At 45.5% G+C, this 25,685-nt stretch overlaps 10 protein-coding genes across 10 annotated transcripts; 5 read left to right on the top strand and 5 right to left on the bottom strand.

The window, feature by feature from the left end:
• Positions 1–621: 621 nt before the first annotated feature.
• Positions 622–2,960, top strand: BKA58DRAFT_453921 (major facilitator superfamily domain-containing protein; the record flags this gene model as incomplete). The annotated part of the gene is made up of 6 exons (XM_046174491.1): positions 622–887; positions 974–1,191; positions 1,323–1,504; positions 1,559–1,772; positions 1,821–2,073; positions 2,123–2,960. 6 exons carry the CDS (start codon positions 622–624, stop codon positions 2,799–2,801), a joined length of 1,812 nt encoding a protein of 603 aa, XP_046027083.1. The 3' UTR covers positions 2,802–2,960.
• A 401-nt stretch (positions 2,961–3,361) lies between these two features.
• BKA58DRAFT_115926 (uncharacterized protein) lies at positions 3,362–5,282 on the top strand. The gene is made up of 2 exons (XM_046164032.1): positions 3,362–4,310; positions 4,361–5,282. Exons 1-2 carry the CDS (start codon positions 3,665–3,667, stop codon positions 5,110–5,112), a joined length of 1,398 nt encoding a protein of 465 aa, XP_046027082.1. The 5' UTR covers positions 3,362–3,664; the 3' UTR covers positions 5,113–5,282.
• BKA58DRAFT_379233 (Mpp10 protein-domain-containing protein) lies at positions 5,237–7,674 on the bottom strand. Its single transcript, XM_046169791.1, has one exon. The coding sequence runs from the start codon at positions 7,625–7,627 to the stop codon at positions 5,453–5,455; it is 2,175 nt and encodes a 724-aa protein (XP_046027081.1). The 5' UTR covers positions 7,628–7,674; the 3' UTR covers positions 5,237–5,452.
• An 18-nt stretch (positions 7,675–7,692) lies between these two features.
• BKA58DRAFT_115920 (uncharacterized protein) lies at positions 7,693–9,128 on the bottom strand. The gene has a single exon (XM_046164031.1). The coding sequence runs from the start codon at positions 9,045–9,047 to the stop codon at positions 8,055–8,057; it is 993 nt and encodes a 330-aa protein (XP_046027080.1). The 5' UTR covers positions 9,048–9,128; the 3' UTR covers positions 7,693–8,054.
• A 687-nt stretch (positions 9,129–9,815) lies between these two features.
• BKA58DRAFT_310299 (uncharacterized protein) lies at positions 9,816–10,019 on the top strand (the record flags this gene model as incomplete). Its single annotated transcript, XM_046167287.1, has 1 exon — positions 9,816–10,019. A coding segment is annotated over one exon (204 nt), but the record flags the coding sequence as incomplete, so codon positions are not given.
• Positions 10,020–10,658: 639 nt separating this feature from the next.
• On the top strand, positions 10,659–11,939 carry BKA58DRAFT_311030 (uncharacterized protein; the record flags this gene model as incomplete). Its single annotated transcript, XM_046167319.1, has 2 exons — positions 10,659–10,898; positions 11,001–11,939. 2 exons carry the CDS (start codon positions 10,659–10,661, stop codon positions 11,937–11,939), a joined length of 1,179 nt encoding a protein of 392 aa, XP_046027078.1.
• A 27-nt stretch (positions 11,940–11,966) lies between these two features.
• BKA58DRAFT_115897 (D-isomer specific 2-hydroxyacid dehydrogenase) lies at positions 11,967–13,266 on the bottom strand. Its single transcript, XM_046164029.1, has 2 exons — positions 13,103–13,266; positions 11,967–13,046 (listed from the first exon to the last, which is right to left on the bottom strand). The coding sequence occupies exon 2, from the start codon at positions 12,988–12,990 to the stop codon at positions 11,995–11,997; it is 996 nt and encodes a 331-aa protein (XP_046027077.1). The 5' UTR covers positions 12,991–13,046; positions 13,103–13,266; the 3' UTR covers positions 11,967–11,994.
• On the bottom strand, positions 13,267–15,403 carry BKA58DRAFT_115896 (uncharacterized protein). The gene is made up of 2 exons (XM_046164028.1): positions 15,339–15,403; positions 13,267–15,197 (listed from the first exon to the last, which is right to left on the bottom strand). The coding sequence occupies exons 1-2, from the start codon at positions 15,390–15,392 to the stop codon at positions 13,488–13,490; spliced, it is 1,764 nt and encodes a 587-aa protein (XP_046027076.1). The 5' UTR covers positions 15,393–15,403; the 3' UTR covers positions 13,267–13,487.
• A 236-nt stretch (positions 15,404–15,639) lies between these two features.
• BKA58DRAFT_466957 (HpcH/HpaI aldolase) lies at positions 15,640–17,053 on the bottom strand. The gene is made up of 2 exons (XM_046175045.1): positions 16,592–17,053; positions 15,640–16,531 (listed from the first exon to the last, which is right to left on the bottom strand). The coding sequence occupies exons 1-2, from the start codon at positions 16,767–16,769 to the stop codon at positions 15,750–15,752; spliced, it is 960 nt and encodes a 319-aa protein (XP_046027075.1). The 5' UTR covers positions 16,770–17,053; the 3' UTR covers positions 15,640–15,749.
• Positions 17,054–17,158: 105 nt separating this feature from the next.
• BKA58DRAFT_115892 (major facilitator superfamily domain-containing protein) lies at positions 17,159–19,350 on the top strand. The gene is made up of 2 exons (XM_046164027.1): positions 17,159–17,789; positions 17,846–19,350. The coding sequence occupies exons 1-2, from the start codon at positions 17,584–17,586 to the stop codon at positions 19,119–19,121; spliced, it is 1,482 nt and encodes a 493-aa protein (XP_046027074.1). The 5' UTR covers positions 17,159–17,583; the 3' UTR covers positions 19,122–19,350.
• The last annotated feature ends 6,335 nt before the right edge of the window (positions 19,351–25,685 follow it).

Below are 25,685 nucleotides of genomic sequence, written 5' to 3'. Positions count from 1 at the left end.
CGTATATCCGAGTTTCGATGGACCTTGATTTCACAGTTGGAGTAGGGCGGCTTGTTACTCCGTGTCAACAAGACGATGATGCCAGCTTATGGTATTGATTTCTAGCTCGGTCATCGGTATGATCACTTCCACAACAAGAGTATTAATAGATCTGACCCGCGCGATAGTACCTGAGCGGAGATGCGCACTCTTGCACGAAGGTCATGCAGTGGCATGTTTGCGCTCAACCACCATCGTGACTACCTTCCAGTATGACGCTCCTGCCCTACACGTCTCCACGCACTCCATTAAGACAATGGCCCATCGGAAATGACGTCTACCCTGCGTTCTTTGTTTATCACCGTGAGGGCATTATCCTGCGCTTTTCCTCTTCTCCTCTTCTCCTTCACTGTCCGTGCGCACTTTCTCAAGCTGCGTCTCTAGAATCTGCTCGCCGCGTCAGCCAAGCAAAACAACCATACACCCAATCGCAAGCGCAATTAGTTTGCTCTTTACTCAATCTCGCCGCTGTCGCAACTCCGTCGAATCCGTTCCGCGACAAAGGTACTTAGTCCACCCTAATTGCAGCCGGAGAACCAGGAACTAAACATGAAGCGCAGTACCAGCGACCGCAGGTGTACCATGGCGAGCGGATATATCCCTCAAATCGACAAGATGGCCGGGATGACTCCCACTGAGCGCCGCGAGTTCTGCGACACCCCCGAGATCGCTGCCAATGCTTCTTCTGTCAAGCCACCGAGCACCACGGCCAAATACGACAGTAATGTCTCGATGAACACCTTTCCCGCTACCGAGGGCATCGGCGTGGAGAAGGCTAAGGGTCCAGCTGATATGGAGGGCTTGACTGTTGTGTGGACTAAGAAATGGCTGATTGCCGCTTATGCTGCGTGAGTCCTCTCGATGTTGCAAACCGTCCTCTACCCGTTGTGTTTTGGGCTGCTGCGTTATACGCAACAATGCTTACATTCTAAAGGATCATGCTTATCTCTTTCGTCAACTCCCTCCAACAACAGACCAACTTCTCATGGCGACCCTACGTCACCTCTGCCTTCATGATGCACGGTCTTACGGCTATAACCGATATCGTTGCGAACATTGTCGGAGGTGTATCGAAGCTTCCGCTCGCCAGGTTCATTGATATTGTTGGTCGACCACACGGCTTTCTTCTTTGCTTGATGTTCATTGTCGCTTGTAAGTCCTTCCACTCCGAATCACCCAACACCTTGCGGAGAGAGATGTGAACCTCAAGCGCAAAGGCTAGAGGAAGGCTCTTATCTTGGCTCTTCAGCGTCTGTGATTCATGCTGATCAGTGCTCTCGTAGCGCTCATTCTCATGGCCCTCTGCCAAAACGTCCAGACCTTTTGCGCTGCGCAAGTCATCTACTGGACAGGCATGAACGGCGTCGATTACATCTTCAACATTTTCATCGCCGATACCGCGCTTATGCAGAACCGTTTGATCTGGATGGCGTTCACTGGATTCCCCTATGTTGTCAACACCTTCGTAAGTCCCCTTTCTGAAAGTCGGTTGAACGTACACTAACATCGTCATGTCTAGGCTGGTCCTAAGCTTGGTGAAACCTGGCTCGACCACAGCACTTGGCGTTGGGGCTATGGATCTTTTGCCATAATGACACCAGTCTTCTCCATATCCTTCTGGCTCGTCTTCTTGCTCATGGGTAGGCGAGCAAGAAAGATGGGAGTCATCTCGCGCGAGCCGAGCGGCAGAACGGTCTGGCAGAGCACCAAGCACTGGTGTATCGAGTTTGACGGTAAGTTCAACTTGCAGTGAGACTTCAATTCCCTGCTAACAGTCACAGTGATCGGGGTCATACTCATCACCGGTGGATTCTCCCTGCTTCTTCTTCCGTGGCCTCTTGCAGTCTACCAGAAGGATGGCTTCGGCTCTCCAATGTTTATATGCATGGTCAGCTTCGGAATCTGCCTCGTCTTACTCTTCGTGGCATGGGAGCGTTACTACGCTAGTCATGCCCTCTTCCCATACTACCTCATGAAGAACCGCTCGATCATTGCGGCATGCCTGCTCGGTTGCAACTCCTGGATCGCTTTTTAGTAAGTCATTCAAAACCCGCGAGACATCTGTGCTGACATCAGTAACTAGCTCATACCGCATGATGTACTCTTCATACCTGCAGGTCGTATTCCAGCTCTCTGTTTCCAAGGCTGGATATATCACGAACATCTTCAACATCGTCTCGTGCACCTGGGCAATCATCATCAGCTTCGCGATGAAGTACACTGATACCTACAAATGGGGCGCCGTCATCGCCGTCCCCACCCAACTACTCATGACTGGCTTGTTAATCTATCTCCGGACACCCGAGTCCCCCATAGCAATCTTAATCCTGGTGGAGGTACTCGGCGCCATGGCGAGCGCCATGCTCTACAATGTGGAGCAGGTTGCTATCATGATGGCTGTACCACACGACCAAGTCGCTGTTGCTATCGCGCTTCTCAATCTCGTCACAGCTGTTGGCGGTGCGATCGGTCAGTCTGTTAGTGGCACTCTCTGGGCTCAAATCGTACCCAAGAGGCTCGTCGAATACCTTCCTGAAGGATCGAAGCACCTGGCTCCCCAGATCTACGGTAATATCAATATGCAGCTGTCACTGCCATGGGGTAGTCCGGAGCGTCAGGCTGTGGTACACGCGTTCGGCGATGCGCAGAAGATCATGGTGTTGATGGGGACCTGTGCATTTGTGCCCTGCTTCATCTGGGTGGCTATGCTGGAGAACCAGCGCATGAGTGAGCGCAAGGCTCGCAAGGGTCTGCAGGCCTGATCGGTGTGGAAGAGTCGTGCTGTTCGACAGACTCAGGTGGTACAACAGGGTCGTTTGTGTAAGATAACCAGTTGATACGACGGGCTGAGGAAACGGAGGTCCGCGCGATACTCGCTGCAACACTATCTTGGTGGGTTGAAAAAGGAGTAGACTAGCTGGCCGACTGGCTGTGGAAACCGGTCGGTGGCCATTGACGGAGACCTCCCCTCGCGTTATGCATCATCTGAACATATGTACAATGGAATTGGCCATGTAACCGGCTTCTGTGTTCGTTGGGTGGACTGCTCAGTGACACTGCGTTCAGACAAGGAAGCCTGATCAGAAGACGAACATGCTGATTGGACTACTCAGTACGCTTCGTCTACAAGTCGCGATAGACATTCGGCTCTCACAATATGGAACTCTCGTGATGGCCAGGTAATAATATGCGTCGATGGCTACGATAGATGGACATGGTGGATGGAGGTCAACAAGCCCCTGCAGATAAGAGTTCGGAATCAGCGGAACATGCATGCCGCCATGACGTTTGGCAGTCCCCTCTTTGAAGCACCAAACGCCAAAATACTAGTAAACCACACAGCATCTTAACCCACACTACTAGTCAAACGAGCCTCATCGTCGCAGTAACGGCGGGCACCAGGATGCACCCTGCCCACCCATCGGCGGTGAGGCGCCAACGCATCCCAGCCTCGCCAATTACCTGAGTCGTAGCTCCGGTGCGCTCCACCAGCCACTGCACCCCAACCACGAGCCCGCAACCACACTTTCCCACAAGCTTGTCCGCGGTGCTTCTTTCTGCACCTGCTCCGAACCAAATTATTCTTCGACATTGACATTGACATTGACATTGATTGACGTTGATAATGTACCTACCACACCTACTGTCCCTCCCACCCGCCATCATCGCCCTCTGCGCAACACCCGTACTCGCCGAATCACCACCGCAATGGCCACACAACGTACCCAAACACCTGAAATACTTTCCTGAAGACGAGGAACATGTGAAGCGGGGGTTGAGCGTCAAGCAGAGGCTGCAACATGAGAAGCCAGTCGGAGTGAAGAAGATGAGCTTGGATGAGGGCGAGATGTTCATGCTGGATAGTTGGATATTCGCCGCAGATACCCCGTCACCACAATCGTCCAAGAGAACGGACTATGATGTCTTCGGCAATACGACGTCGCAGGCTCTTTCGCCACTACGTCCACTCGCTCAATCCGACTGGCTGGCGCGCATGCACATTAGAGATATACTGTTGAATCGCCAGTTCAAGTGTCCAGATGGAACGACGAGCTGTGAGAGCATTGGCGCGCCGGATGTGTGTTGTGGCACGGGAAGCACTTGTATAAGTGTCTCTGGAAGCTCAAGCGCAGGCGACGTGGGATGTTGTCCTCAGGGCCAGACTTGCGCGGGCAGTGTGAGCTGCGATGAGGCGAGTGGATATACGAGTTGTCCTGATGCGCAGAACGGAGGATGCTGTTTGCCTGGCTTCAAGTGTCAGGGTATTGGATGTAAGTTCCAGACTCCATGATGCTACCGAACTGAATACTAACCCATACAGGTGTCGCAGAATTCACATCAACAGCCTACATCCAACCCTCAACCTCCGCGACTCCTACCTCAACATCAACTTCCACAACCGCTGCCGTCATCCCACCCACCACCTCCACAACTAGCAGCATCCCCTTACCAACCTCAACATCAACTTCCCGCTCCGCCTACACCTGCTCAACAGGCTGGTTCTCGTGCCCCGCCTCCCTCGGCGGCGGCTGCTGCATGAACGGCCGCACCTGCGCAACCGGCGCATCCTGTCTCGGCGACGACGACAACCCATCCAGCACCCGCGCACCCGACGCCCCCGTCCGCCCCACCAGCGCCGCCGTAACAACCACCGATGCCGCGTCTCCCAGCGACAACGTCTGCCCCGCTGGCTTCTACGTCTGCAGCGCGTACTACCCCTCTGGCTGTTGCCGCGTTGGCCGCGATTGCCAGACCACAGGGTCTTGTGCGCTACCGGAAACGGATACTATTGTGAACACCAACGGTGTTGTTATCGTTGCGCCTACGGGTGCGGGGGAGAGCGGGGGAAGTTGTCCCAGTGCGTGGTATAGCTGTGCGGCGGATGCAGGCGGGAACTGCTGTCCTAATGGGTATGCGTGTGGTGAGCAGTGTACGGCGACTGCGAGTGGGCAGTCAGGGGTTGAGGATAAGGTGCAGCCGAGTAGTAGCAAAGCGAGCTTTGCAGGTGTTTGGAGCATATGGGGCATGTTGTTGGGGGCTGTCGGTTGTGGAGTGGGTATGGTTGTGCTGTAGGGGGTGTTGACACGGGATGATACGGAATGGGTTATGTGGATATGATTGGAATGATGAAGTGTATGTATATATTGAGAAGTATGATTGCGATGTACTGGTAGATCGACTTCTATAGACTATCGATTCTCTAAATCGCGTAACTTGCTATCATGGGACAACCAATGGGATTGATGAAATGTCGAACGGCATACTCAAAGATAATATGCAGATGTCAAGAAAATTGTGACCGGATTTTCAAACTGCGCAACCATGCATACACGCGCATAAGGATGTCTGGTATTGAAAGTTCGAGAATGCATTCGTATGATTTAGAAGACGTGTCAAACACCAGTATGCACACTCACAACTTGAAGCTGCCGGCGCCTCTCTTCGCAGCCTCCTTGACCTCCTTACCCTCCACATCAGTGATAACACCCTTCCGTCCAATGACCTGCACACCACCCTTCTTAAGATCACTCATCAGCTGCTTCTTCTCGCCCCTCTTCTTCTCCTTGCCCTCCGTCTTCTTCTCCTTGGGCTTATTAAGACCAGCCTTCTTCGCCCTCTCCTTGGCACGTCTCCGCCTGGACATCTTCTCTTCCCGTGACATCTCGTCGTGAGCAACGGGCATACCGCTCTTTGTGACAATCTCCGTCTTGCTCTTGTCCTCGCCGGGCTTGTAGATCTCTTGCGGTGCGAGCATGCTTGCGCTGGCGACTTCGCCGCCGGCGGTGGGCCGCGCGTCTTCCATTTCAATGGCGGGCGCGTCGGTGCGAATTTCTAGATTGGGGGCTGCGGGCTTGGGCTTGAAGTGTGAGGAGCTGAGAGAGTCGAGTTTGGCGGATATGCTCTTCCACAGCGCAGTGATCTCGTCGTGCTCTTTCTTCAGCTTCTCGTCTTTGGCTTCGACGAAGTTGGGGTCAGTCTCTCGTAGATGCTCTTCTTCGTAGATTTCGGCAAGGCCTTTGCCGGATTTTGTGTCGTCGAGCTCGAAGCGGCCTCGTCGGGGGCCTGTGGCGAGGTCGTCGGGTCGGCGGCGGTGGATCTCATCGAACTCTCCGGCTAGGATGCGGCGCTTGATGAGCGCTTCGATGTCTTCGGAGGTTTCTTGGGTGACTATTGGTACGGGTTTGCCAGCTCGTTCGAACTCGAGATTCTCCTCTAGAAGCGAGTTCACTGGTCGATCTGCTGCGCGAGCTTCGCCAGATAGCTGCCATTCCCGTTTCGCAACGTTGGCTGCTTCTAGCTTCCGAATCTCCTCTGCAATCTTGGCCTGTCTTCGCTCGTGTGTTGATCGTCTCGATTTCGGGTCTGACGGGTCTACGTCGGAGAGGTCGCCTTCGCTCTCCATGTCGTCATCGTCTTCGAAGAGGTCCCTGTGTACCCTGGCCATGGTTCCTTCCACATCCTCCTCGACTTCCTCTGCCGGTTGCGACTGCTTCTCGGGGAAGTTATGGGGGTTGGGTCGTCCGCGCTTCTTGCCGTTCTTGTTTTTGCTCGCTTTTTGTGCGGGAGGTGCGAAGAAGTCTTTGTACATAACGTTATTGGCGTTCATGCCAGTGTCAAGACCGTCCAAATCACCGTCCTCGAGATCATCTTCATCGCCACTGTCGCCTTCCGGTGCATTTAGATCCACGTTGCCGAATGTTGGTCCGCCCTCGTCAGACTCATCGTCTGATGCATCTCCCGCGACACCATTGGCTTTGCCTGTGGATGGGCCGTCTTCCATGGGGTCTGCCTCCCAGTTGACTTCGTCATCGTCGCTGTCGACACCCTCTCCCCTCTGATCCTGCTGCTCTAGGAAATCGGTTTGCTTGTTGAAGTCGTCTATGGAGAAGAATCCGTCGTTGAGACCGTTGGGATCGGGTTGGTAGGTTTCCGCAGGCGCATCTTGTGACGCATCGTCGGAGAACATGCCGTCGGCTCCGTCTTCCATGTCGATATCCTCTTCGTCTGGCTCGCCATCGAGAGCATCTCCATCCTCGTCTTCGTCCACACCGTCGTATTCCCAATCCACGCCCTCTTCGCCGATGTCTGATTCGGTGTGGTATTCTTCTTCGGCCTCTTCAATACCCTCATCGTCGTCTTCCTCGCCATCAAGGATAGGCACAACGCCATCTTCCTGGTCGGGCAAAGAAAGCTCAATCTCATCCGTTGTCGCTTCGACGATCTTGCGCGTCTGTTCAAACACCTGGTTCACGCCGAATCCGTCCAAGTGTACCTTCTTCAGGTGCAGCACACTAATATCATCGTCGTAGCCGCCGCCCCGCTTCCGCTTCTTGCGCAGATCTTGCTGTCGCTGTGATTGTGACGCGCTTACACCGGCGGCTACTGGATCGAGATATTGTTTCGCGGCGGCAAGGAATGTCGCATTGAGCTGGGCGGTGGGCTGGAGGAAGGCTAGCGGTTTCGTGAGCAGACTCGTAGGCGAAGTCGCCGCGACGGGTTGAAGTTCCATGGGCGGTGGTTGGGCGGAGCCGATGGAGAGCGTGTGGGAAGAGATGGACGTGTCGGGCGAGTGGGAAGGCGGCGCCATGCTCTGGATGTCTGGCAGAGGCTGGTGGTGGGTGAATGCGCAGATGGGTGCACTGAAGTTCGCGCCTGCCGAATGAACTTTTTTGGTGGAGCTGATGGTCAAAGCGCGCGTTAGCCCCCTCCGCTCTGGACGTGTCGACACTATCGACCTCACTGCATGCTCAAGTATCGCACGTTATCATCAATTAGCCTACAATGTTATGGAAGTACGCTTCCACCATGCATTCTCTCGCCAAATCATCTTTGATAAGCCGACATTGAGGCGCTTCGATCGGCAAACTAGTCGGCAAAACTAGCAGCGGCGGCAATGGGAACATGATGTAGTAGGTGGACGCAGTATTTAGCAGAAGAAACGAGCTGAACGCTTTCCCATCTATGCACGCGGTGGATGACATGTGATGCTACTATGTATAGACAGTTCACAGGTATTACGAGAGGTGCCCTTTGACCTCTGGCACATGCTTTGCCAGCTCCTCTACAATCTCATTCCATACTCTAACCGCAAGCTTCTCGTTCTCTTCTCCGACAATACTCGGCGCATCAAGCTCAATCTTATCGCTTGCATAAAAGCTCCCATGTAGTTCTTGATTCTGCGAGGCCCCAGTGATGTATATATTGGCGCCTAGGTCTGCCGTCCTAAACGCCAAAGCATGCGCGATCGCCCTTACGAGCTTGACACCGGGGAACTTGACATCGCGGTCGATGTTCGTAACCACTGCTCCGGGACACACTGCCGTAATGATGACTTCGCTGGAATGAATCTTCTTTGCGAGCTGTATGGCCGCGTATCTCTGAAGGAGTTTCGAGTAGCCGTATTGCTTCTGGGCGCCGCTGAAAGTATCTTCCTTGTTGTACTCTGGTAGGATGGCAGGCTTGTTTCGAACGTCGGCAGAGATCTCCACAGCTTTGTGCATGCCTGAATTGACGAACTGCAGTACGGGTATCTTTCCTGATTGCTTTTGCGATTCTTTCAACTTTGGCAAGAGGAGGATGCCGAGCAATATCGTGGAAAGCGTGTTGACTTGTAAGTCTTGCTCCCAGCCATACTCCGACTGCCTATACGCAGTATTAAAGATCCCAATGTTCAGAATAGCCACGTCCAGATGGTCCAGTTCGGTGACGGCCCGCTGCGAGAACTTGACGATGCTATCGTACGAGTCCATGTTTAGTTGCCAGACTTCGAATTGACCTGCTTTGCCGACATCTGCTTCGAGTTTGCTCTTAGTCGCCTCGCCTTTGGTTTCGTCTCGTGCTGTGATGATGACTTTTGAGGCTCCTAGCTTCGCGAACTTGGCTGCTGCCGCATATCCTAGCCCAGAGGTGGCACCGGTAACTAGGACGTTGCGTCCTGCGAACGCTTCGGTGGACTCTTTGGGCGGTGTGCCCCACTTGTTTTTCACCATCTCTGCGATCATCGCCATGGTGTTGGATGTTCAAATTGGATTGGCTTTTTAGTCCGAAGTCGGGTATCGTTGGAGTCTGGAAGGTAACGGAGAATGTAGCAGGCGAAGAGACCGGTGTACTTTGTATCTTTGTATGCGCAGATGCCGATGAAGGGCCGAGCACGGCTTAATATTGAAAGTTTAAAGCGCACGCGGATCGTCCGGAATCCAAGAATCCGGAGTCGATTGCGCGTGTATTCCAAGTACGTGTGTAGTTTGATGACAACAGACATTGGTCCTTTTTGACTCCCGACAGCTTTTGCCCGCCAAGATGACATGTTCAAAGGATGTCAAAATCGTATCTCGTAACTCTGCTTCCTCCAGAGCATGAGCGGAAAGGTCGGATTCATCCAGGCATGACCGAAATGTTGTAGAGAGACAACTGCGGTACTTGAAGGGCGAGCTGTTGCATGGTTTGATAAAAAGCTTGTCACCAGTTGTGTACATGTCGCTGCTTATAGGATACTGCCATCTTTTCGGAAGACGTGCACAGGATAATGGAGTAATGTGGTATTTAGGAATAGGTGTTTAATGAGTCGCGCGTTCTGTGCGATGGTCTTGGGAGACGTGTCCAGGTAGCGACCCCCGCATGCTTTCGGCTATCTCGCATGGCAGCACCGCCTACCTTAGAACGGTGGGTGCCCTAGATGCGGGACCGCCCCAGCCACCCGTCCTCTCTGTCTCCATTGACGTCCGACAAACGTCAACCACTGACCTGCAAGCCCGGTTTCACGATCATGTAACACTATGGAGGAGCGCGAATACCAGCTGCCCGCATGCCAGAAGTGCAAAGTGCGCAAAGTCAAGTGCGACAGACAAGCACCCAAGTGCACACACTGTAGGAAGGGGAACGTCGCATGCATTATTGTCGATCCAATTACTGGCGAGCAGTATGCACGTGACTACATCCGGCAGCTTGAAGAGAAGGAACTCAACCTGCAGCGTAGGTTGAGCAGTGTTTACGACACGAGTGTCGTGACACCAGCCTCTACCGAGAGATCGGACGTTGCCAGTCGGACACCAACAGGTCCTGAGACGGCAGCGAGCTCGGGAACCCAAAGCGGATTTGTCGGCGACGGTAGCGGATTGGGCTTCTTACAGAACATCCTCTCTGACAGCAAATGGCAACATCATCGCGCACAGATACTCGAGCAGCTTGCAAAGCGCCCTCGCATTGATAGGCATCGACCCGTCGTTAGCGCACTACCACCACTCGCGCGAGCGCAACAACTGTTCGACAACTATTTCACTCGGTTCCATGTCCATCACGCGTTTCTCCTCCGTAGCGAGATGCTGGATGTCTTTGGCAGGGTGTACTCCGTCGCATCGATATCAGAGAGACCCTCGGCCCAGGATTACTTTCGCCTCTTTATGATATTCGCGATCAGCGATACGACAAGGCATCGCGCTTGTCAGAACCATAGCCAAAATGCTGAGCATCCGTATGGGTATTACCTCGCTGCTGAGGACTACCTCCACGGCATGCCATTAATCAAAGATGCGGAAGCCATCCAGAATTTGTTGCTGATAGCGAGATTCGGCATGTATCATCACATTGATGCGTCAATATGGGAGATATCTCGCTTGTGCATGCGACAATGTATCGAATGGGGTCTTCATTCGCGGGCACAGGAAGGCCTGAGCCTATTGAAAGAACAACACCAGCGAAGGATTTTCTGGGAATGTTACGTTCATGATCGCTACAGCTCGGGCATATTGGGACGTCCTTTCGCTCTACTCGAGTCAGAAATAGGCATGGCACTACCGATAGACGCTGACGACGAGACAATTGTGGCGTCTGGTGCAAATACACTTGAAAATGTTCCTATCGTCACGGACCTACACCCAAGCGAGCTATCAGTTAACCTGTTTTGCATTAAGCTGCGACGGCTAAGCTCTCGGGTCCATACCGCCTTCTATACTGGTCGAAAGCATGCCTTATACCATAGTGGAGATAGCACTCGGACGCCCGGATTCCAATCGATAGGCCACATATACTCATCGTTTTCGCAATTCGACAAAGAGCTCCGCGCATTGCGGTCGTCAGTACCGGTCTTCGTAGACCCCAAATGTCTGTACGAGCGGTCTGCATGGCATGACTTTATGTACGAGAAGGACCGTCTTCTGCTTGCCCGTGGCGCCATACACAACCTACCAGCGCGGCAGTTCTCCGGCACGTCCATTGTAAAGGAAATACTGAGAGTGTGCTATCAATCAGCGATACATACAATACAACTGTATGCAGACCTCCGACGCAAAGATGCTATCACTTGGACACGCAGCTACTTTCAGATGATCTTCACAGCAGGTCTAACTGTGATCTATTGCATTATCTTGGGTGTTTTGACCGACAATGACGAGCTCTTCGTTACTAATACCGAAACTCTGCCAACACTCAACACTTGCAGCTCATTGTTGAACTACTTCAAAGACAAAATGCCAGACGCAGGTTCTTTTGCCACTGTCTTCAGCGTCATTCAAGAAGAGTTCGTCAAAGATCGTTTTGCGTCTCCAACACAGGTGTCAGAGCATGTCCCCGAAAACCCAATTCAGCCAAATAGTCAACAGCTCCCAACCCATGATACGCAAATCTACCCCGATCATCTACTCAACGCAGGTGCGCTACACTCGGGCATACACGCCACCACTACAGATCATTTACAATCGGTTGGTGAGCAGCAAGAGCGGGTAAACCTAGATCACTTGATACTTGGGGACTTTCCCGACATTCCAACCATCCAAGGTTCGCAAGCCTTTGACATGGGTTTCACTGATGATCTCATGGACCAACTTGAATATGGACTGGGCGAGTACGCATGGGGCTCGTTGAACACTAACATAGACTATTGGAATTCTGTTTCCTACAACTAAACAAAAGGAGTGGCCAAGAAAAGAACCGGAGACGCTTGGGAGAGCAGCACCATAGCTAGAGCACTCGCACAGTCTGGATATAGTCATGCAATCGATCCACTGCTGCCATTGCAGTCTCCATTTGCGTCTCAGCCGTTGCAGCACCCACATGCGGAGTGCTCACGACCCGTCCTGTGTCCCAAAGACTACCGTAGATCTCTTTGGTCGGAGGCTCATGCTCGTGGCAGTCGAGACCAGCACCCCAGATCAGCCCTTCCCTCAAGGCGCGTTCGAGATCGGCTTCGTGCACAATACCGCCTCTGGCCGTGTTGATCAAAATCGAAGTGGGTTTCATTATCTTGAACTGTTGATACGATATGAGACCCCGGGTTTGTGGTATCAGAGGAATGTGTAGTGTTACAATATCCGAGGCTCGAAGGACTTCTTCCAAGGTCTCTGCTCGGGTGTGCGCGATGTCTTCCCAAGCATCCTTTGGCAACAGTGGGTCGTATGCTATGATTCGACACCCTAATCCGCCTTGGAAGATTTGCGCGACCTTTCGGCCGATGTTACCCATACCAATGATCCCGATCATCTTCTTGTTGATGATCAAACCCGAGCAGGTCTCTTTCGGCACGCTAAACCCGGCACTCTGCAGCGCTATTATACGGCTGACCTCGCGAGCAACAGACATTGTGAGCGAAAGCACCGTCTCTGCTACGGCTTGTGCATTGACTCCAGGCGTATTAAAGATTTTGATACCGCGTGCTCTGCAGGCCTCGCCATCAATCTTATCGATGCCAACGCCCTGTTTGCCGATAGCCTTGAGGTTCTTGCAAGCCGCGATGTCTTCTGCTGTAAGGTATGACCCTCGAATGACTAGGTACTCGGCTTTCTCCTTCCAGTCTGAGTGCCTAGGATCTGAAGGAGTTATCGCGTTGAACAAGGACTGGGCGCTTTCCATTGCTTGCGGATGTAACGTATCGAGCAGGTAAACAGTAGCCTTATTCGCTCCATTTGACGATGTTGAAGAAGGCAGATCGGTCTCTGGTTCGATGAGTGCAGGAGCCATGATGACAGCTACGACGTGAAAATGACTTGACCAGTAAGAATCCGGGAAAAAGAGAGCTGGAAGTTCAGAGTAATGTCGAATTGTGCGTATTGAAGGTATACGGCAGGCTCACCTGGGATAATGTATACCTAGACGTATATGGATAGTTGCACTGCCGCCACCACGGCGACCAAAACCGTACTCCACATCGAGACTTGCTACAGAAGCCGATGCCGTGTCCGTATACCGCGTCGTTGGTCATGCGCGGAGTAACAAAGCTCGTCGGACGACCACCGAAATGGCCGCACCACTAGCTTCGGGGGGTGTCCGAGTGCCCGAGCGAAACGAGCCCTCACCCATGTCATTTTCCGGACCGCTCTGCCCATCTGATAGGAACACCGCGCCTGATGATCACTGCACATCGGAACTAGATCTAGTTGCGCAAACGACGTAAGTGTTGAGACTCTTCCAATGGGATCTCGGCGTTCTCCGGCTACCGTACTGTTAGCTTGGTCCGCTCACACGCTGCCGAAGATGAGCCGTTGTACATGGCACGATACCGCGATCTCAGACCCACCAACAAGGCTTTTGAGGTGCTCTTTGGAGGCTGGTCGAGACTGTATTGCGATGAGTATGTTGCGAAAGCCCTGAAAGGCAATGTAGTGAATCGACAGTATCGTGAGACCGCTCAGGCATTGGAGCACGCATCTCTGTCGCTCTTGTGTAGGTGGCTGCGATGCGATGAAGACACCGATGAAGAATATGAGATAACCATCGAGGGCTTCTGACGCTTGTTGCTGGGTGGAAAGCTGATGTTCGAAGGAAGCCACGTACGCAATAAAATGTTCTTCGATGTGTCGCATCATCATGTCTTGCCCTGGGACTTGTGCAAGACTTGGACATTTGAGCAATTCGACGAGACCCCTGGCATGTAGTTGATCTTTTAGCAGACCAGCTGCTGATATTGCTGTCGGCATTGTCTCTTTCCAATGGCATAGATTGACGAAATGACAAAGCAAATCTTCTTCGGTATGCTTTCGAATGGAGCTCAGGAGCTGTGCGTGTTGGATCAAATATCGCAATGCTATTGCGTCCGCATGCGTTGTTGCAGGCTGTGGGGAAGTTGGTGGCGACATCATGATATTGCCATCACTAAGACAAAATGGCCTGTCCATAGCCGTACTGAGGTGGGTGTCCAGAATGTACAACGTCCAGAAAGCTCTCCCATTCTGCCTTTGGCTCTCACTATCCGAACCCATGTCCGAGATGCGGGATGTGTGCATACCCGCAGAAATGCAGCGTGTCATGGCCAGTCCAAGTAAGTGCCATGTTGATCCGCAATATGGCGTGTAGAGCGAACACACAGCAAGGGCTGCGAGGCACTGTACAACAACTAAGTCGCTTGATCGATTGAGTATGCGAGGCATCAGTTGCACAGCTGTTGTGGTCAATTCGGATATCAAGATTTCCGTGAAGCTGTAGCTCGCCGATAGCAGTAAACCGAGCGCGATGCCTACTCTTACAAGCAGAATCTTCTCTGGCGAATCATCGATCATGATTTCAAGGCCTGCATCTCGTTCGGCCGCGACGACGCTACTGTGTAACTTCTCGAGTTCGTTGCGCGTCATGAAGGGAAAAGAGGTGGGTGCTATTCCGAGGAACCTTCCGAATGCTTCAGTAGCCTGAGTACCGTCGAGTCTGTTGCCCTGGAAAAGCCACTCGTTGCGAAACTCCGCCATAGGTCCAGAAAGTGATGTATTGGTGCCCGTGGGACTACTTGGATTGGTATTGCCTACACTCACCGTGGCGAAGAATAAAGTCGAGAAGGAAAGTCTCTGGTTCGCAAAGGGCTGCTGATCGGTCGGCTCTGCCATTGCACTAAGACTCAAGTAATTGGCTTCGTGCATCGCATGTTGTAAGTCGTTCCCCTGCCTAGACTCGACCACCGCTAGGTCGGTCGTACCAGTATTTGGCCCATGGGAAGTACCAGACGTGGACAGATTGCTACCCAAACGCTGATCTGGTGATTCTCGATCGCTCATTATCTCGTGCTGCATGACAGAGTGCTGTTTGCTTCTGGCTTCCAGAGCGGCAATTCTGGCCTTCAAAGACTCAATGTACGAGATTGAAGATGGATCCGAAGCGTCGATTACGGAGCCAAGGCGGCGTTGCACACATTGCGACGCAGCGACGTGACATTGCTGGCACGTTGGTTTCTCGCGAGAGCACTAAGTAAGAAGTCAGTCTCACGACGATGTGATAGTAACGAATGCATTTATCGTGTCCGCCTAACCATTCGAAGAACATGACGACAAACAAGTATTGACAAATCTCAATATTGAACGTGCGGTATGAGAGCGAACACTTACTTTCTGTTTCCGCTTCCAGCATCTCTCACAAGCTTGCGATTGCAGACTTGTCATGTTGATGATCGGTACCCAGGTCGGGCGATAGAGACAAAGATCATGGGTCCGAAGGCGTTGGTGAACCGAGGTACTGCACACCAAATCAGAAGTTAGCGCGTCTCGGGTTTTGCGCTCTGAATCATCTCACTAGACACGACATGACTTGATTATAAAGACACCAAAATGCTAAGTGAGTCCAAGCAAGAAAAATAAAGATTTGACGTGACTGGTCTCGACAAAGTGGATATCGAGATCTGGATTGTATGCAGAACTCAGTGAGAATGAATTTATCCCGATCATGATACGGGTTCGGTACGCTGGACATGATAAAGAATTGAATGAAGAACAATTCATCTAAAACAGAAAGAATGACATTTAGGAGCTTGTTAATGTGCTCTCATGGCCGTTGACGTAGTCTTTCACCCTCAATTCTTCTACCGTCACATTGGCCTTTTCCTTCAACCCATTGATAATTCCGTTAGTCGACCCAATGGTGGTACCATTGGTCTGAGGCTGAGTCACCTCAGCAGAGCTCTTGACTCTTGCGTTGAGTTGTGCCATCTCACTTGCTCTCTTCGTAGCTCCACCGAGTAGCAGCGGTCCATCCGTCGCCGCCATAACCCATCGCGCTCCCATATTGCAGAACTTCTCGACAAGATCTAATCTTGAGTGTAGGCCTCCTACACCGACCCATTTGCCGTGCTTTTTGCAAGCGTTTATCGTCTTCTCATACACTTCAAGTAGTTGCGGACTCTCGTATTGTCCCGGGATACCCAGCTCGGCGCACATATCGTTGGTGCCGATCAGTAGACTGTCAACGCCTTCGACGGCGGCTAGCTCATCAACACATTCAACTGCTTCAAGCGTTTCCACCATCGGGATGACGAGGGTTTCGCGATTGCACACAGGACTCATCGCCTTGGCGGCGAGGTGTCGGTACTGGAATTGTGGCATGTTGTTGGTTGAGGATCGATGCCCGAGGGGCTGGAATTTGGCGGCGCCCACCACGTCTTTGGCGTCTTGTACAGAGCGGATGTGCGGGACTATAACGCCCATGGCACCTCCGTCAAGTACCCGAGAGACGAAGAAGGGGTCTTTGGATGGGACGCGTACTATAGGTGAAATGCCGGCGTAAAGAGCTGCAATGCATATTTGGCCTATCGCATGTTAACTCGGGGAAACGTGAAGAGAGGTGAGGCGCTGAGGGGAGGACGTACTGGTTGTATCCAAGTCAAAGGTCGAGTGCTCCATGTCAATGAGAATGCCATCAAACCCCGCGGTCTTCGCCATCATCGGTAGCTCAACGCTGCGAACAAGCTTCACGGACAGCGTGTAGGCTACTTCGTCGCGGAGCATCTTCTCCCGAATTGAGTTGTAAAGAGTGAGTTCCGCCATGACCGAGGCTGTTGTCGAGCTATGACCTTGCGTGAACGATTCAAAAAGAAGGGATTGGATAGGTTTTGAGGTATATGAGGTTTCTTGTCGTAGCTATGCCGACTGTCATATGTACGCGAACGCAGACCCCTATAGGATGAGCTTACCCAGCATAGTAGTGTATGCCAGCAGCGGTAGCCGGTCATCGTGATGCCTTCGGAGCATGGCCGAAGCGTCGAGCATCAGCGTACATAGCGCCCGGCCGCGAACGGCACGTCAGCTTTGCGCGTTCGATGTTGACGATGGACTGGACAGGATGCGAGGCGGGCGTGTGTCAGCCGCGTGCCGTGCCTGAGTCATGCAAGGTCTATCAAGCGCTCGGTCGCCCCTGCCATCTGCATCCGCGTTCACGCGTTTCTTCTTGCCCCGCTTCCACGAGGGACGCTACGGGCAACCACCGATGCGTAGCGCGATCTTCGGATGGCCACCGAGATGTCACGCCCACCGGGCTACAACCGAAATCACTGATCCCTTAGACATCGCCTAGGCGCGCGAGCATAGCGCATCTGGGGTACGGGGAAGGCGTGGGCGGCACGAACCATCCCCGCACGCTGGGCGTCGTTGAAGCTAAGCAGGATGCTATGGCGATACCATGAAGGATGGTAGTGCGCATGGGCAGATGCTTACTACATAGACACTTGGAAGAAGATAACCCGTGTAGCTAGCTATAAAGACGCCGCTGAGTCCGAAGAGCCATTGCGTTACACCGCACTGCTCAGGCCTCTCCTGCTTCATTTCCGCCATCCTTTCGTTCGCCTGTCCAGCGACCGCCACCATGACCACCGACGATAAATCTCTGAAAGGGAGCTGTGAAGTCATAAAGGTGGAAGATGCTGGACTTTCGGAAGCCGAGGCCTTCCTTCAACACTACCCTTTGCTGCGAGGAAAGTCCAGGGATGAGCTTGACAGATTGAACAGGGCTGTTCTGAAGAAGCTCGACTGGAAGTTTCTGCTTATCATCACGTTGATGCTCTTGATGAAGTAAGAAAGTTTCCAAGTTCCTGTGGCGCGGAAATACATAGACTAACGTTTGACAGCTACCTCGACCGCATCAATGTCTCAAACGCACGCCTGGCTGGTATGCAGCATGATATCCACATGACGGATGTGGAGTGGTCTGCTGGCATCTCGCTCTTCTACGTGGGATATATCATCTCGCAGGTGCCAGCCAACATCATTATGTCTAAGCAGAAGCCCCGTATCTGGATGCCATGCATCATGCTCGCGTGGTCCTCCGTCACGATATGCATGCCTGCTTGCACCCGGCCTTGGCACTTTATGCTTTGTCGTTTCCTCGTAGGGTTCACCGAAGGCCCATTCCTCCCTGTCGTGGCGCTCATGACGTCCAGCTGGTATACCAAACAAGAGAGCCCTTTGCGCATGGCTATCTGGCACGCGGGAAACATCATATCAAACGTGTTCTCCGGTCTCCTTGCAGCCGGCATCTTGACCAACATGGACAATATTGCGGGTTTGCATGCGTGGCAGTGGTTCCTCTTGCTTGAGGGCATCGTGTCTATCATGGTTGCCATCCCTGGGTTCTGGCTTCTACCTAACTTTCCCAACAACACCGGAACGTACTATTTCACTCCAGAAGAGCAACAAATGGCGCAATACCGACAATCTGTATCTTCCGGAAGTGTGACGGAGGATGACGAGGGCGACTACATCGGCGGCTTGATGCAGGCGATTCGAGACCCGTTCACGTGGCTGTTTGCTGGCATACATTTCTCCCTCATCATCGCCCAGTCGTTCAAGGACTTCTTCCCATCCATCATGGATACTCTTGGCTTCGGGAAGGTTGAGACCTACCTTGTCCAAGCTCCACCATACGTCATTGCATACATCGTCACGCTCGTCGTCTCGTGGTCGTCTGGCCGTATGCTCGAACATGGCTATCACATCATCGGCGCCATCTCTACTACCCTGGTTGGCGCTGTCATCATGATCAGTACCCTCAATACAGGTGCACGGTATTTCTCTATGATATTACTCTGCTGTGGCCCGTTCGTAGGCTTGAACATCCAGCTTTCATGGGAGACTACCGTCGTGCCACGACCACGAACGAAAAGGGCGGCGCTTATTGCTATCGCAAACTGCGTGTCGAGCGTTAGTCATTGGTTTACGCCGTACTTCTTTCTGACAAATCAGGAGCCGAGGTACGAGACTGGAGGCGGCTGCATCATCGCAGGATGCGGCTTAACTATCGTGCTATGTCTGGTGACGAAATGGTGGTGCAGTAGGAAGAACAAAGCTTTGATCGCGGAAGAAGAGCGGACAGGCGTTGTTAACAGCTGGAGGTTTGCGAAGTAGATAACAGGATTAAGATTACATATAGCAATTAATAGTCCCTCCTAGGCCTAAGGGACGGGGCTGTTACAAGATGCGACAAGCACGTATTTAAGAGCTTACAAGAAGCGTTAATTATAGCTACGTATAGTATCTAGTGTAATACAAAACGTTACGTAAAAAACAGAGTAGAATATAAAGTAGTAAAAAGATATAGCTAAAGCTATACGTAGTACTTAGGCCTTAGCTAGCTAATTAATAAATTTTAGATAGGCTAGTAAGCTACCTAAAATCTATATATTTAGGTATTAAAAGAACTATAGTAGTTACTATAATAGTACTCTTCTCTTACTCTTAAGCTTTTATAAGTAGAGATTATATTATATAGTATAGTAGTTTAGTTACTAGCTTTATATTAGTTTAAGGCTTATAGTAAGAACTTTACTTCTACTTTTATATTACTTTAAGTAGCTCTAAGATATTAGAAAACCTATTATAAAAACTAGCTATAGCTATATTATTCTTTAAGTCTATAGTAGGTTTCTAGATTATTTTATTATAGTCTATCTATTTAATATAGTATTTATATTACTTATAATACTTATTATAATAGAGGTCTCTAATACTTTCTATATAGTATTCTTCTTTATTATCTATAATAATAAATTTAGGTAGTAGAATAAGTTATTTTAGTAAATACTTTTATTTTAGCGTAGTAAGCTAAAGTAAAAATATATAAAATACTAGATATATCTTTATAAAATTAAGTAGTTTAAGATAGTATACGTAAAAAGAGATCTTTTTAGCTACTTAGTATAGGCTAAGATTCTTCTAATTAAGCTTCTTAGATATCTATTACGTTTAGATATTACGCGCGTTTAACTATACTTTGTTACTAATTTTGTATATTAGTATAAGTAGGTGTATATAGTTTATATACTCTTACTATAGAGCTTAAGTCTATATTAATTCTTTATAAATAAACTTAGTAATATTATATATCTTATATACTATTATATTTACTTTATAAGCTTTAAGAGCTTAGTAAATAAAATATATCTTATTAGTAAGTAGCTTAAAGCCTATCTAAGAAATCTAACTATAGTAAGCTATTATTAAAGTTACTCTAGTAGACTTAAAAATAGTATTATTAGCTTTAAACTAAGTAGTAGAGGGCTATTAAATCTAATTATCTTATTAATAGTTTATATACGCGCGTAGAACTTATTCTTTTATAGTATTAGTATTCTCTATTTATCTTTTTATCTTAAAATAATAGCTAGTTAATAAGCGTAGGTTTATTCTTAGTTAAGCACATAGCTTATTATAGAAAGTAAATATAAACTATCTACTATAGTCTAAAACTATTATTTTAGAGAGGCTATAATTATACTAAATATAGTATAGAAATATACGTACTACGTTAGAAGCCTCTATCTTATTATAGAGAATTAAATATTAGTACTTAGATAAGTAGTCTACTATAACTATAATATTCCCTCTAGGCCTAAGAGACAAAACCTATAGTGTACTTTTTTTAGAATTACGTAATAATGCGTTACTATGTTAGACCTAATAGTAAACTTAAAAATCTCTAATACAAGTCTAGATTTACGTCTTATAACTTTACGCTACATTCTATAATTACTAAGATAACTATTTTTACGCGCGTAATTATTATAACATACTCTATATTTATTCTATATTACTAATAGTTCTTTAGATTATTAACTAGCACTAATACTAGTTTTATATAATTAAGTAATACTAAAAGAAAACTTAGTAAGTCTACCTATACTAGTATAAAGCCTAACCTAAGACACCTATATAATACTTATAAAATTACTAGTAATCTATATTCTATACGTAATTACTTATAAGCCTAGCTATATTAGCTATATTACGCTATTCTTTATTATTCTAACTATTTACTCTACCTATTATTGCGTGTTTGTTAGTATAGCCTAATACTATACTATAATTCTAGCGCCTTCTAGAGCTAGTAAAGCGCTGCCTACTTCTAGCTAATAGAAATATTATTACGCGTAATCTTAATAAACTTAAACTTTTTTTAGATTACTAGTATAACTACTAAACTAGCTAGTTTCTTATCTAGTATTAAAAGTTAACTAAACTATTCTTCTATAATTATTTATGTAGTAAGAGAAAAGAGGTCTATATTAACTAGATACTATATAGCTATAATATATAAGTTTATAAGGCGTTTTTAGTCTAGGTTAATTACTACTATAATTCTAATACTATTAGATTAGAAGCTTTTTACTAGCTTTATTTTTATAGCTAAGGTCTTTAGGTCTACTATTTTAGAGTCTCTAGTAAGAACTAGAAAGTTAAATAAGCTACTTCTATAAGTAGTAAGTTTTACTATAGTTTTATATTCTATTACTCTAATAGCCTAAGTGTCTTTAAAAATAGATGCCTCTATTCTAAGTATAAAAAAAAGTTAGTCTATACTATATATCTTTAGTAGTTAATAAATATATTAATAGATATTTATAGATATTTTAAAGTATATAGAGGTATTAAGAAAGATATAAAATAAAAAAAAGTATTCTCTAAGTAAGTAGATATTTTATATAAATACTATATAAAATAGCTATTCTCTAAACTATATATTAACTACACAAAATATTCTTAGACTTATAGTACTATAGTATAATATTATCTTAAACCTAGAGTTTACTTACGTAGTACTATAGTTTAAAGCTATCTTTAATTTATCTACTTCTAAAGCTAATGTAAAGGCTCTTATTTAATATTATACTATATTCTAACTTTTAGCTTTTCTACTAATAAGAGCTTACCTATTATTACTTTCTAAAAGCTTATTTCTACGTTAATATCTTTAGAGAGAGAATATAGCTCTATAGCTTAACTACGTACACCTTTAAATTAATGTTTAAGTCTACCTCTAAGTCTATAAGAAGCTCTATTACTATTACTACCTATAGTTATATTATTAATATACTAGATCTATAGTAAACGTTATGGATAGAGTTTTATTAATTTCTATAGCTATATATAGTAAGTACAATGTGTTTAGAAAATACACCTATATTAAGAATAATATATTAAGTTACCTAACTACGTTTTATTACCCTACTCTGCATTAACACTCTACTATAATAACTATAATATTCTTTTATTCTTTAAATTCTAGAAGGTTAATAATAAAGTTAATAGAGATATCTACTTAATATTATTTAAGTATAGGTAGTAGCTTTAGTAGACTATAGAACTTCTTATAAGAAGCCTTTAAACGTTAGTAGACGTAGTAGTAGAAAATATAATAGTAAATAGTCTTAAATAGTTAGAGCTAGTAGTATTTCTACTATATTACTTTAAGTATTCTCTCTTAGCTACAGTAGCCTCTTAATAAAGAATTATAGACTACTTATAAAATCTTAATCTTAAGTTTATTACTATTAGATATTACTAACTTATTATAATAGTAGAGGCAACTCTTATAGTCTTTATAGTTACTAAGTGTAACTATCTTAGACTATTATATGCTATTATATAATAGCTTTAGCGTTTCTTAAATAAACAAGTCTTTAGGTAGCCTATTACCTATAAAATAGTACTTATTATTAATAATCTACTAGATAGATCTATCTATCTCTACTAGTCTAATTACTATAAGTTCTTAAAATAGGTTAGAACGTAGTAGAGTCTATTTCTAAGCTTATCTTACTTTTTTATAAGTAAGCTAGTTCTAAAAGTAATAGATAAGAGCGTTAGACTTCTTACTATACTTACTAAGTTAGTATATAATTATAAACTAGAATTATAATAGATATTTAGACTAGTAGGCTTAATAGTAGCTTACTTACTTTATAGTAGTAAAGTACTATAAGTTCTTATAGTTACTAAGTACATTAATAGAGAAGGTAGTACCTTCTAATTCTAGTCTCTACTATTTAAAATAGTAAATAATAGCAAGTAGCTTCTTATAATATATTTTATAGTTATTCTTAGTAAAGTTTATTCTTTTTAAGTAGTATCTAACTAAATAGAAAACAATATTAAGTCTAGATTAAAATAGCACTTTTACTATAATATAGTTAGAAGTATTAGCTTTAATAATAATTAGTAGATCTAAGTTAAAGTATTATAATATTAGTATAGTAGTAAAGACATACTTTAAAGTATTAAAAGCCTTCTAGTAGTTATTATTAAAAAGAAACTTAGTATTCTTCTTAGTTAGCGCTACTAGTAAAGTAGCTAAATAAAAGAAACTATCTATAAACTATTAGTAAAAGTTCGTAAAGCCTAGGAATACTCTAATATTCTAAACGTTGTTTAGGTACTTCTAATTTATAATAGCTTATACCTTCTTTAGATTTATTTATATTCTATCTACTCTTACTATATAGCTAAGGTAAGTTACCTTAGTCTAGTAGTACTTATATTTATGTATATCTAGTTAGAGTGTAGCTTCTTAAAGAGCGTTTAGAATAGATTATATAAACTTCTTATATTTATAAAGATTTTACTATAAATTAGAATATTATTAAAGAAGACTATATAGAAGACATTTAAAAATAGGTATAGTATATTATTTATAAAGTATTAAAACGTGCTTAGTATATAAGCTAGTCTAAAGAGTATTACTAGGTATTTAATTAACCTATATTAAGTATAAAAGGTTATTAGCTATTTATTTTCTTTAGTAATTCTTAATTAGTTAAAAGTAGTAATAATATTAAGTTCTATATAGTACTTAGTCTTACTTAGTTAGCTTAAGGTCTTATAGATTAATAGAATTAGGTAATAGTTCTTAATAGTAGTAGTGTTTAAGGTATAGTAATTAATATAGAAGTATAGTCTATTACTAGATTTCTTAATAAAAATATTAAGAGAGGTAACTAGAGAGAAGCTTACTTAAGTAAATCTCTTTAATAGATAATTTTTAAAGTACTTCTATAATACTTCAAGTTTATTCTAAGATATACTATATAGTAGGCTAAATTTTTACTATTTACTAGGTATTAGTTTAATCTTATAGTTGTAAAGCTATTATATAAGTAGCTTATTAGACTCTTTTTATAAAAAGAAATCTATTAAGTTATAATACTTCTAAAAGACTTTTATAAGTAAATTAGTATACTTCTTCTTAGTTAGTACTTTATTAATGTTAGTAATACTAATAGTATAGATTTTATAGTCTCTTTTACGTGCTAGACTATTAAGGTTATTCTTTAAGTTTGTTCTTAGAAACAAGTAAGCAAGGTAGAACAGAGTAGTGTACTAGTATAATTAGTGGATTAATATAATAGTAACGTACTCTACTACTAAATAGCGCACACTACTAAAATAGCGCACTATGCTAAGACTATACTACTTTCTACTATCTCTATAATGCTACAATAATCTAATCTTAAATTACGTTCTTAGATAGATAGAATTATTCTTACTATTTAAGCTATAAAATCTAACGCGTTATTAAGCCTACAACGTGCTACAGCTATATATAACGTGCCTAAAACTACTCTTTAAAGGCAACGCGCTAAACTAGCTTCTAATTATAATACTTACTATAATACATTAAAGCTACAAAGGCATAAAAGGAAGATAATTATATAGTCTATTAGAAAGCTTAACGTGTAAGAATTTACCTTTACGCTTAGCTACGTATAAAAGATAGCTAACTAACTACTAGCTATATATAGTAGTAGCTAGGTTAGAGAAAACTAGGCCTATAGGCTTATACGCTAGAGACCTAAGATTAAATCTTAGGTAACAAGACAGCAGAATTACTAGAGAGTTCTATATAGTAACCTAGCTATTATTAGGCTTTAGTTTAATCTTGTATATAGTATTAAGGCTAAGTATAGAATTCTAGATAAAAACGTCTATAATTTCAATAAGACTAGCTTCTAGATAAGCGTTAGAGAGTCTATTAAAGTAGTAATAGCCTCTAAAAGACGCCTTAAGCTACTTAGAGTTTAAACTAGCGATTATAAGTAGGTAACGTTAATTACTAGCATTAATGCGATAAGGTAGTTAATTCTACCTTTTCTTATTCTTGAAGCAAAGCACTATAATTAGGCCTAGTATTACAACAACTTAAAGGATTAGAGAATAGGTGTTAGTAATAACAGCTAGATAATAAACAAGCTTAGTCTTGTCTAGTTATAGCACTTTATCTAGCACACAAAGGCAAGAATAGTTAGTAATTACTAGCTACTAGTTCTTAATAGCTATAAGAGCTACTAGTTACTTGCCTTCTAAGATCTTTACAAAGAGAACAAGATTATTATAGTTTTTATACCTTCTTACTTATCGCATATTCTATAGCTGCTTAATATAGGTTATTTTACTCCGCTAAAGCAGGCGTATAAGAAGGAACTTAGAGGCTTAGTAGATAGTTATATTTACTATATTAATAAAAAGGCCTTTCTAGCTACTATTAGGCTAGTATTTAATAAAGCATTTTTAAAGAATAATATTATATTAAGCTTTAGAGCAACTAGCTTAGTTCTATATAATCTAGAGGTAGTATTATCTAAGCTTAAAGTAAAGCTATATACGCTAACTCTACCTATATAAAAGCCTACTCTCTAG

The sequence above is a fragment of the Alternaria rosae genome, assembly GCF_020736505.1.
Source record: "Alternaria rosae strain MPI-PUGE-AT-0040 chromosome Unknown BKA58scaffold_3, whole genome shotgun sequence".
Lineage (NCBI taxonomy): Eukaryota > Fungi > Ascomycota > Dothideomycetes > Pleosporales > Pleosporaceae > Alternaria > Alternaria rosae.
Note: the sequence above shows the minus strand (reverse complement) of the source record. Positions and strands in the feature narration are given on the sequence as shown.

Bases quoted from the DNA above. Each gene is read 5' to 3' on its own strand.
- BKA58DRAFT_115926 (XM_046164032.1), top strand. From the start codon at position 3,665: ATGTACCTACCACACCTACTGTCCCTCCCACCCGCCATCATCGCCCTC. The intron at 4,311-4,360 runs GTAAGTTCCAGA...TAACCCATACAG, and splicing joins CAAGTGTCAGGGTATTGGAT to GTGTCGCAGAATTCACATCA.
- BKA58DRAFT_379233 (XM_046169791.1), bottom strand. From the start codon at position 7,627: ATGGCGCCGCCTTCCCACTCGCCCGACACGTCCATCTCTTCCCACACG.
- BKA58DRAFT_115920 (XM_046164031.1), bottom strand. From the start codon at position 9,047: ATGGCGATGATCGCAGAGATGGTGAAAAACAAGTGGGGCACACCGCCC.
- BKA58DRAFT_115897 (XM_046164029.1), bottom strand. From the start codon at position 12,990: ATGGCTCCTGCACTCATCGAACCAGAGACCGATCTGCCTTCTTCAACA.
- BKA58DRAFT_115896 (XM_046164028.1), bottom strand. From the start codon at position 15,392: ATGACAAGTCTGCAATCGCAAGCTTGTGAGAGATGCTGGAAGCGGAAA. The intron at 15,198-15,338 runs GTAAGTGTTCGC...CTTCTTACTTAG, and splicing joins GCTGGAAGCGGAAACAGAAA to TGCTCTCGCGAGAAACCAAC.
- BKA58DRAFT_466957 (XM_046175045.1), bottom strand. From the start codon at position 16,769: ATGGCGGAACTCACTCTTTACAACTCAATTCGGGAGAAGATGCTCCGC. The intron at 16,532-16,591 runs GTACGTCCTCCC...AACATGCGATAG, and splicing joins CTTTGACTTGGATACAACCA to GCCAAATATGCATTGCAGCT.
- BKA58DRAFT_115892 (XM_046164027.1), top strand. From the start codon at position 17,584: ATGACCACCGACGATAAATCTCTGAAAGGGAGCTGTGAAGTCATAAAG. The intron at 17,790-17,845 runs GTAAGAAAGTTT...AACGTTTGACAG, and splicing joins ACGTTGATGCTCTTGATGAA to CTACCTCGACCGCATCAATG.